This window comes from Corvus cornix, chromosome 2 (genome assembly GCF_000738735.6).
Source record: "Corvus cornix cornix isolate S_Up_H32 chromosome 2, ASM73873v5, whole genome shotgun sequence".
Classification (NCBI taxonomy): domain Eukaryota; kingdom Metazoa; phylum Chordata; class Aves; order Passeriformes; family Corvidae; genus Corvus; species Corvus cornix.
The window spans coordinates 118,893,086-118,904,297 of NC_046333.1; the positions used below are offsets into that span (position 1 = coordinate 118,893,086).

The 11,212-nt window shown below is 39.6% G+C and overlaps 1 protein-coding gene across 2 annotated transcripts in view; it reads right to left on the reverse strand.

The window, feature by feature from the left end:
* The window catches only part of ARMC1 (armadillo repeat containing 1), a 34,363-nt gene extending 23,574 nt beyond the window's left edge, over positions 1-10,789 (reverse strand). Inside the window, exons 1-3 of one of the 2 annotated variants that reach the window (XM_039549137.1) lie at positions 10,614-10,789; positions 7,922-8,122; positions 3,687-3,778 (exon numbers count right to left, since the gene is read on the reverse strand). In XM_039549137.1, the coding sequence (XP_039405071.1) occupies positions 3,687-3,778; positions 7,922-8,113 (284 nt within the window). In that variant the 5' untranslated portion in view covers positions 8,114-8,122; positions 10,614-10,789. Of the gene's footprint in view, positions 1-3,686; positions 3,779-7,921; positions 8,126-10,613 lie in introns of both variants that reach the window. The other variant, XM_039549138.1, reaches the window with a different exon arrangement.
* Between the last annotated feature and the right edge of the window lie 423 nt (positions 10,790-11,212).

The following is an 11,212-nucleotide window of genomic DNA, read 5'->3' on the forward strand; positions in this document are numbered from 1 at the left end:
AAACCAATTCCAACTACTTTCCAGTTGATGGCATTAACCATTTAAAGATGTGTTACACTTGTTAGCTGCACATATGTTATGAGAAGAAATTCCATATGTGAACTTGAGGTGTCTAACAGAGAGACCTCCAAGGCTTATAAAAATACACATGATGAGAAAAGCCCTCAAATTTCAGGATTTGCATAACTGAAAGCAAAAGAGAAATGGAATTCTAAAAAACCTCAACTTCCTAGCACAGTATCAGTTCAGCACTGCTGAACATAAACTTACATTTGAAATATGACAAATATCCAGTTTGTGATTTGCCTGCGCTCCATTCATTGCTCCAGAAGACATACCGCAGCTTTATCAGTGGCAGAATACCACTTGTTACAAATCAGTACTGAACAGGGAAAGCCACTCAATGTTACTTAGTTAAGTAAGAAAATGAAGTGGACAATGAGAGTTGAAAAATTCTTGGTGAAAAAGAACTACTCAGATGACAGGATGTGCCTCATCTGTCAGGAGCAAAAAGCCAGTGACTACAACTTCTGGTCCAGAAGGTGCTGGGTTCTGTCTCGCTTGAAAGAAAGAAACAGTAACTGGAAAAGCAGAATTCTGACAGAAGTTCCTATCTTTTTTGTATGATTTGTTCGCATTTTTGTAACACATTACCATAAACAAAATTAATCCCAAATTAAATTCTGAAAATAATAAAAAAGTATTTTAGGTAGAGCAATGAGCTAAATACACAGATTCTGGAAAGTACACAGGAACAGAGAGCATGAAGTCATTTAGACCAAAGCATCTATAAACATTTCGTTTCAGTTCAACAGACTACAATATCTTCTGGTAAACTGAAATCAATTAAAAGCTAGAATCTGCATTTTGTAAAGCAAATCAAAGACACTAGGAGACCTTGTTTTCTGCCCTACAGACTTTCTAACAAAAAAACCCACAGTCCAAAACCATTGGGTTTTGTGATTAAAAAAAAGTCTACACTTATCTTCTCAGCACTTTTCTACCATCTTTCTCCATATTTATGCAGGCAGTACAAAACTTAACTTCAGCATTTCCTGTCAACATTAAAACCTAAAATCCTGACAAGCACATGACAAAGTCTTGTGGTTGAAGATGCTATGTATTTAAATTTTCATGATATCACACTTTCCAAATGTTACAAGCATACAAATCAAACGTATGTTCTTATTGTTGCCAAAGAGCTTTCTAGAAAAAGAAAAAAAAGAAACACCTACAAGATTTCCAGTTTTCATTGACTTATCTCTCATTTTCTGCACATATCTGAACTTCACTCTTTTGGCCCTTGAAATTGAAACCTACAAAAAAACCTTGTTGAAGAGATTTTCATAAAATTCTTTAATGTTTCCCAAGTAACATTTGCAAGCTACAGAGACTGATAACGAACTACCAGTCCCCTCTCAATAACTTCTTCAGGATCTCTCTGCACTCTAAATAGACATGTTATCTATACTAAAAGTGAGTTCTTTTGAAATACATGCTTCTGTAATTACCTAAGTGTTTCAGGTCTTACTGTTATTATAAAAGCAGCAAGCAAAGACTTCTGTATATTTCACTTAATTATGCCTGTCCTTAGAAAAGGTGAACATTTTAAAACGTAATTCCATTTTTCTCCCCCTACATCACATTAGAACACCTATCATTTTAAAGGTTGTAATTATTTCATTATTTTTAAAAAATTGACACCTCTTCTGAATTTTAGTAATTTCATTCCTTTTTCTTTTTAAGACATGTTTTAAATCCTTGTGTTTTGCGTAACTGGTGAACCACAAGATGATATTCAGGCATAGTGCTGAATTCCATGCCAATACATAATCATCTTTAGCTTCAGCACAGTTAATGAAGTACTTAAAGGTAAACAGTAGTAGTATTTCCTAGATCACACAGAACTTGAGCACAGACCATAATTTCCCCTCCTTCAGGTTCACATGTACAGGCAAGTAGTGTCAGACAGAGGGAAATACAACAATCCTGTAATATCCAATAATAATCCTGATCATGGGCTGCATCAAAAGGAGCAAAGCCAGCAGGTCAAAGGAGGTGACTCTCCCCCTCTACTCTGCTCTTGTGAGACCCCACCTGAACTGCTGAGCACAGTTCCAGTGCCCCCAACACAAGAAGAACACAGAAATGTTGGTGCAAGTCCAGAGGAGGGCCACAAAGTCGGGTAAAAGGACTGGAGCACCTCCCTTACACAGACAGGCTGAGGGAGTTGGGGCTGTTCAGCCTGGAGAAGAGAAGGTTGCATGGAGGCCTCAATGCAAACCCTTCGGTATCTGAAGGGGCCCACAGGGAAGCCAGAGAGGGACTCTTCATCAGGAGCTGTAGAGATAGGACAAGGAGCAGTGGGTTCAAATTGAAAGAGGTTAGATATTAGGGAGAAATTCTTTATGTGAGGGTGGTTAGGCACAGGAACAGGTTGCCCAGGGAGGTCATGGGTGCCCCAATCCTGGGAGTGTTCAAAGTCAGGCTGGATAAGGCCTTGAGCCACCTGGTCTAGTGGGTAGGGACTAGATGATCCTTAAGCTCCATTCCAACCCCTAAATATTCCATGATGATAAGACACACTGCCAGGAACTGGCAGGGCTGTGGGATGAAGGAACTAGCAAAGTTTGGCCTTGGGTTTTTTCTAAAAGAAACTTGTAAATCTACAGCACAAGTGACAGAGGTTCAACTAACATACTAAAAAATTCAAAACCTTTCTACTTGAATATTTAATACACAATTTCACTTGTGTTTTACCCTTTTCTAAATATTTGTTTTAAACATTCATCTGAGACATCTCAATGCAACAACATGACTTTTCTCCCCCCCCATGGAACAGCTCCTCACATCTGCAAAGTCCAGAGCTCCAACAGAGCACTAACAAACTGTGTGTAAAATAATCACCTTCAGACAGTTTGATGGCAAGTTAATTTTTGCTATGACAGACTAATCTTTGAAGGAGGCTGTTTGGTTTTTTTTTTTTAATAGTGATTCACCTTAGTTCATCCCATCAATTTCTATTGATTAAGTGCACATGTGCATCATCTCCAGTGTGCATGTACACAGACATCTTCCAGTATTCAAGACTCAACAGTTAGAAATCCTGACAAAATCCAACAACCACAAATTTTAAGAGACGTAGCCCATTTGACACATTGTACAAAGATATCAGAGACCACTACAAACCTCATTAATTTCTACTCCATCTGCAAGATGTTTTCTCAACACAGAACTACAGATACTTCTAAAACTACATTGAAACAAATTCCCCACCCAAAGGTGGGATTCAAAAAATAAATGTAGCAGATGCCGAGCAATTTCTTTAAATGCACTACTGCAAGGCAACCTTACACAATGATGAGAACGATTGTAAGAGAACCTAAAGGAAAGGAACAAAATTAGTTATCTTGTAACAAGGCAAAGTAAAGTTGTTGTTTGGCAAATGACCTACAAATTAATATTTCTTGCAGGCCTTAATATTTCTTATAGGCTTTAATATTTCTTGTAGGCTACGGTCTGACTACTTTGAAATAGTATAAAATAAAAATCATTAATTGCTTGCAGCCACATGATTGCAACAAGGAAATATTAGAAACTCAGCATACAAATTCAGTCAAAATTTTACTTTGTATCACAATGATATGTTTACACTGTTTGGATCCAACAGCCCATTGTAAACTTACTTTTGTATTACATTCTGTAAGCTGAGCATCATACCCAATTCACTTTTCATCTTTTCTCTGTTGACACGGCACTCGGCCAAATATCGGAGAGCCTAAAAGAAAGAGAACCACAGCAGATCAGCAATACATCCAGTACGTTATCATTCATTTCTGCCAGTGCACATCTGCAAAACAGTCACAGAGGCAGTTCTAGTAGGAAGAGAAAGAATTATCACCTACTATGAACATCAAAAAATTATTTTATTCTTACAAATACACAGAAAGCACAGAATATCTAAGCTATGAGAAAAGGTTGAGAGACTGGGTTTGCTTTTACCAGCTGAGAGCCTAAGGGACAATCTAACAGCTGTCTACAGCTATGCAAGAAGCCTTTACAAAGATGGTAAAGCCCAACTTTCCTCTACAGCAGCAGACAAAGGGGAGCAGCCACAAACTGTAGCTTGTGTTCAAATCAGGTATTACAAAAAGCTTTTTTCCTCTGAAGGTAGTACAACACTGGAACAGATGACCTAGTGGAACTGCAGAATGAATGAGACAAAGCTACAACTGACCTGATTGAGTGCTGGTGACAGTCCCAATTCAAACAGGAGACTGAAGTGAATGACTTCCAGAAGTCCCTTCCAATAAACATTTATGTGACCTGAGATCTAAAGTAATTTTTATACATGTTGCTTCCAGAATGATTTCCATCAATTCTGTGGACTTCTCCAGTACTAGAAACCTCACCACCACCAAGTTCCTACTGTCCACAGAAAGAGGTCTAGCACATATATTAGCTTTTGAAGACTAATTGCAATTTCACCATTCCACGCAGAAATAAGAATACAAGCAGCAGCAAGCTTCTTAGCTTACTGTGACCTAAATTGGGAATTTATACTTATTTGTTGCCCAAAGTTTTGTTTACTTGACTTTCAAGGTAGATTCCTTACACAATTTTATACGGTTGATCCCAGTCAGTAACTGTATATTCATACGATCCTCCTAACATAACATTCTTCCAATCAAAATGTCAGTCCTCCTTTTCATGAGACATTTTGTTTGTGCTGAGAAAGTTTGCATAGAAGGAGACTCCAAAGGTGTTTTACTGATGTAAGTACAAGAACTGCACTTGAAAAATCCTGCAACACACAAATGCAATGATTTATAAAATGGGGTTTGTGACACAAGGTTTAGTATAGTCATGTAGTAGTTACGCTGCTCCGTAACTGCTTTAAAAATAACATGCTCCTTAATCCCTTCAGAAATAGAGGACTAATCTTCGGGGTTTGTTTTTTCCAAGTCATCTTCAGCACATTTTAGGTAAAATTAACAAGACTGTTTTATTGCCTTTCAAGAAACTCTGGCTGCTGTCTGGCATGATAAGAACTTTAGATGTGATTTTTGTTATTTCCTGATGTGGGCCAGTATCAACAGTTGCAGCTTATAAATGTTCTAAATCCATTTATTATCTGACTTTTCAACGATGAGGAAATACCTGAATGATAGCCCTCAACTAACCTGCACGCTACGAAATGTATCCTTGCCGGTGTAACAAGTTTCTCATTTTTATTACTCTCTTTTCTGGCAATTTAGTAAGGGTGCAACTCAGCTGGATAAAGAAAAACCTATTCTCTTAACAGCTAATTTTTTGAATCACAACTCAGGCAGTCTCCATCTGTTACATACTCTTACCACACAAATGAAACTTTCACCAAAATAAGACTAAAGTCATGAGATCAACTTAACTGACCCAACTTTTCAACACCAGGAAGTTCCCATTCCTCCTGCCTCTCATGGGAGATACAAAGGTCTGAACCTTCAGTAAAGTGAGATAATTTACACCTATTAAATCCAGTATACAGAAAGCATAGGAAAGGTTATTTTTATGAACTTTGGCTCAGCTTCTGTTCAGCTAAACACTTATCTATGTTAGCTTTAAGGCTCACAAGTAAGATCATCACAATCAAGAGGACTACCTTCATACTTTAATATAAAACACACTGTTGCCAATCTTAATAAAAAGATATCTTTGATGGGTTTTATGTGAAATATTGAAGTAGTTCCTTAACGTCAGGGTTCTATTCTATAAAATTTTAGTCCAAATTCAAGAGGGGAAAAAAAAAAGTAGTATTGCCTGCATTACTTCTAATTTTTTTAATTTAAATCATTCAAAACTTTTAGCATTTGAAGAGTATCACAAAGAATTCCTGAAATCAAGACTAGAGAAAACTAGAAATATATATAAAATATATATCACTTCTTCATCAGATACAAAAAAATGACTGAGCTGAAACTGCACATGGGGAGAAAAACACCCTCCCTGAGAAGTTCTACGACACATCAAAAAATTTAAATATGGAACTATTACGATTCATATAGATCATTACAATTTCAAATACAGGAACCACTGAGTAGTACGAGAAGAAATTTAAAGTCAGTGCAGCACACTCCTTTATTAGGTACACATTTAATGGAAGATCATTACGTTTAATGATCCCCATTCAAATGGAAGCACTTTTTGACCAACAGGATGACTACAAAAACAAAAAGACTTTTCAGAATGGAAAAATACAAAACAGGAAGTCTAAAAAGTTGTTAGCAAAGATATTTAAACCTTCAGAACCTAAGCAGTTCAAGAACTCATGAACACAAGGAGTCTGAGTAGCAGACCAGAACATGTTTTTACAGTAAACTGATCAATTTCTCATTGCAGCCACATCCTGGTCTCCTCTAAATGCTGATTCTTAATCCATTCTTAACTGTTAGGTTATCACTACACGGAACAACCCATCTGCCTCCCATCCTCACCCAAGGAGATTTCCTTTCAACACAACTTGAGTACTATCAGGGGCTGTGGAACCACACTGCAAACTGAATTAGTCCTCATCACTCTTGACAAAGACAGTCCTTTTATGTAGAACTAATTTTTGTAACATGATGAGAGACTGATTTCTGAATCTCATGCAGGCAGTGAGAATACAAAGTCCAACATAATAAAGGAAGGAAAAAGACAGTGGGACATCCAGACAAGACCTTCTGGACCTTCTGTTAAGATCACAGCCTAAGGAAACTACACTGGAAAGAAAACCAATGCAACACACTCCCAAGAACAATAAACTCAACTCTTAAGTTCTCCCACTGAAGAAAATTATAGTCTGCCAAATGCTATGGCAAGGCTAACCTAAAAGAAAATTAGCAAGACACAGGTTTCCTGGCTTATGGGACCTCCTTCCCCTAACCCAGAAGAAATCAGAGTCACTAAAGTCATTTCAAGAAGTCCACCAACATCCACTATGAAAGCAACACAAATGAAAAAAAAAGAACTATGGTACAGAGAGGTCCCAGTGATATAAAGAATAATGTATAACTTTCATGTAAAAGCCAGAGCTCTTTGTTCTTTCACATTCTTTACAATTCAATAATGACATAATTGAAAAAAAAAGAGCACCACATAAATTTCAGTAACTTAAAATCTTAGAAGTCTAATTCAACTCCTGAAATTACTAAATTCTGACTTTCATTTCTCCCATTTCTAAGCAAGAAATATATTTTTTAAGTTAATACTACAATTGAGGATAAGAAATCAGGACTTCAGCATTTATGATTTAGAATGAGAAGAAATGGGCAAAAGCTGAAACAAGTTCTGTTAGATATTGATGGATTTTGGGTTGGTTGGTTCTTTTGGTTTTGAGAGGGTTTTGTTTGTTTTTAATACCACAAACACTGGAACAGCATGCCAGAGAGGTTATGGAATCTCCATCCTTCAAGGTACTTAAGATCAAGTGGACACAATCAACCATGAACTGTGATATGAGTGCACCTAATTTTGGGCATGGGATTGGACTACATCACCTCGGGAGGTTGTTTCTAACCTAAGTTATCCTATGACTGGATTTTGTTTTTATGAGTATCAAATCACTATCCATATTTACCGAGCTCTATGACCTCATCTTAAGAAAGAGATTTAAGGGTCCTTACCTCCCTCCACACAAAAAGTGAAATAGCTATATTAGGGAAAAAATGCAAAGTAAATTAATATCTTTAAAAAATCCCCTGGAACAATGCGTCATTTTTGAAATACATGTTTTTTAAAAAAACACATGTAATGACTATCAACATAACATAAAACCAGGCATCATTTTTCACATTTTTACTTGTTTAAACAGCTTTGTTTGTAAACTGCTTCTTTAAACAACTTATTTAACAAAGTTTAAAAATGCCCTACCAACACAGAAATTTATCTCCAGAATACTTACTAGTAAAGCTGAATGAACAACTGGAGGGTTGGGATGGTCCAAAAACAGAATAAGACCTGGCAGGCATCCTTGATCCTGAACAATGGCCCGTCTGTTCAACGGATCAGCTGCTAGATCTCGGAGTTGGTTAACCACAGATAGTGCATCAGGCTCCTCACTCATAGCAGAATTCATCTTTTCTGCACCATTCATACAAAATACCTGCTGAAAAAAAATTTATTACTACTACCATAACATTTATCATCAATTAAAACATAGACAAGAAAAAGCACAAAGGCACTGATTTGTTCTAAACAAAATGATATAAAAAACCCAAGGACTAGAATTCATGGAAGGTGGATGGAATTGGTAAGGATGTGGGTCTTGAAATTTATAAACTGGAAATCTAAACTTCCTATGCAGACAACAGGTATATTTGGTTATTAGGATTTTTATTTGTTTTCTATATGTCATTTCAGACCAGTCAATCTTCATGGGAGTATTGTGTGTTGGTTTTTTTTCGTTACACTAGTGACAAATTTTTTAACAAATCCAGTTTTCCCACAAGGCACCCTAGAAGTCTATAAACATCCCTCTGTGTAAACGTGTAAAATCAAAGTATTTTCAGAGTAGCTTTGGCAATCAAAAAATTTTACAGAAAAATGAATCACAAAAGTCAACAAAATATTAACAGTGCATCAAGAACAGCAAACATTAAGCTTTTTTCTTCATCTATATATCAACCAACTAGTGTAAAGCCATACATTCAAAGGCAGAAAGGGCTTCAGAGGTTGGGTTTGAGTTGTTTTTCCTCCTTTTCACGAGTATCCCTCGATAAAAAGAGGGCAAGCAGGTCACGCCTTGCTCCAGTCGAAGTCCAAGCCACCAGATCAATTTCAAAGGAGACACGTGTCAGCTTGAGAATATCAGATTTCAGAGTTGTTTAATAATAACTACTTAACAGGCAACAAAAGCATAGGTTTGCTCAGAGGAAATGCTAAAATCTTGGTGCAAAAAAAATAGCTTCTTTGTGCCTCTGAAACTACTAAATGCTAACTGTAGTCCTGGTTGTTGCCAGTACCAACTCAGCCAAGTGATTTAAGGCACAAAAGTGGGAGTGAATACATATTGTTAATTTGTTAAATCACTCATTTTCCCCCAAATAAATTTTTTAAGTGATCACATTCTTTTAACATCATTTGCCAACATTACATAATTTTTCCTCACTGAAGGTCGGCCTCTGAGGAACATAAATTGTCAAAAACAATGAACCAGAAACATGCATTTGGATTATGATAATTTCTGACATTTTCACAGAGAAAATGCTGTTAACCTCTAAGTCAACGCTTCCTACTTCAGGAAAGAGAGTGCTAGAATGAAAAGTACAAGGCCAAAGATTATTGGCCAGACTATTTTTGTTGACTATCAGAAATCAAAAAGATATCAACTGGGAGATACAGCAGCTCAACCAATATAAGTTTGTGTTGCCAAAGGCAAAAACTCTAAACAAACAAAAAAAAACCACAAAAAACCCACAAACCTCAGCAAACAAAGCCACCAAACAAACAAACCCAAAGCAACTCTGTTGAGTGTTATTAACTATTTTCCATAGTACACAAAGGAACTTATTCAAAACTTAAAAATCAAGTCAGGTGTGGAACTGATGCTAATCAGTCTCTGACTTCCAGGTCTGTGTCCCAAGCACCGTATCATTCCTACACTCTCTCCATCCTGATCACATTTTGCCTTTTCCTTCTAATCCTCTGAAACCACCCCCCACAAAATCAAGTTGTTCTACCCTCTCCTATTCCATTAGGCCACGCGCATCTGAAAGGAGCTGCAAAAAAGATGGAGAGGGACATTTTTCAAAGGCATATAGTGACAGGACATGGGGTAATACCTTTAACCTGAAAGGGGGTAGGTTTGGATTAGATATTGGAAGAAATTGCTGTAAGGGTGGTGATGCACTGGAACAGGTTGCCCAGAGAAGCTATGGATGCCCCATTCCTAGAAGTGTTCAAGGCCAGGTTGGATGGAGCTCTGAGCAACCTGGTCCAGTGGAAGGTGGCCCTGACCAGAGGAGAGGGGCTGGAACCAGATGTTCTTTAAGGCCCCTTCCAACTCAAACCATGACGTGATTCTGTGTTATCCCCAGACTCTTCTCCATCTCTCCTAAACCTCAGCTCCAGGGACCCCTGAAATCCTCACCCCTCTCCATGACCTGCAACAACGACTTCCATCAAAACTCGCGCCCCTGCCCTCCTCCCGGAGTTTTTTAATTAAAAACATAAGGTGGTCTAAAAATTTATAGTAAGTTATCTAGCATACAGGAGTCCGGCAGAGCAGCGAGACAGGTGCCTGCTCCTGTCTCCTCTTCGTAGCTTTGAGATCACAGCCTGACCCAGGCACCGCAGCTCTAGCTCTCTGCCGCTCTCCCCCTCCGCTCTGTGCCCTCGTCGGGGCGGCCCTGGAGAGGAACCTCCACAGCCCCGCTACCAGCCCTCCCCAGGCGGCCGAGGCCTCAGCCCGGCTGGGACCAGGCCCCGGGACTCAGCTTCCAGGCCCCGTGGTCGGCGGAGACTCAGCCCCGCAGCCACCGGGCAACGCGAGCTCCGGAATGTATGTGGAAAGCAGAGGAGATCTCGGGCCGCACACGCCGCCTCTTCACGGCCCTTCCCGGCGCGGCCTGTTCCCCTCCCCGGCAGAGCCGTACCGTCGCAGAAGCCGTCCCCGGGCGGGCTAGCAGCTCAGCCCCGTGCCCCCATGTCCCGCGGGGCAGCGCGGCCTGCGGAGAGCGGCGGGGGGAGCCGCGGGGGGAGCACCAGGACGAGCGCGGCCGCACCACCCACCGGAGCCCGCTCTGACCCGGCACCGCGCAACACCGCGCAGCGCGATTGGCGCCTGCCGAGCGAGACTCTCCGCCAACCGCGGAGTGCTTTGTTCCTGGGGGGGCGCGGTACAGGCTGGGAGGTGTAGTCCGAGGGCTGTAGTCCAGAAACACACCGCCCCGCGCAGCTCCATTTGGTTTGGATTTTTTTTTTTTTTTCTCCAAAGACGGTCACCGCCAGAAATTGAATTTACTGCTGAAATAAAGTGTGGCGTGTACTGTAAAACACTATAGTGTGAACCACACCTGATGCTGCATGGACAGAGAGTGCCTATCCCCTCGTTTGGAACCCGAAGTGGGTATTCCCCACTCCATGAGACACCGACAATTAAATTTGGTTTAATATAGGGCCAAGGCATTTTTAAGGCTGAAAAAAACCTCTAACGGCACCAGGTTCAACATCTTGATCCTTTAGAACGGTTTGG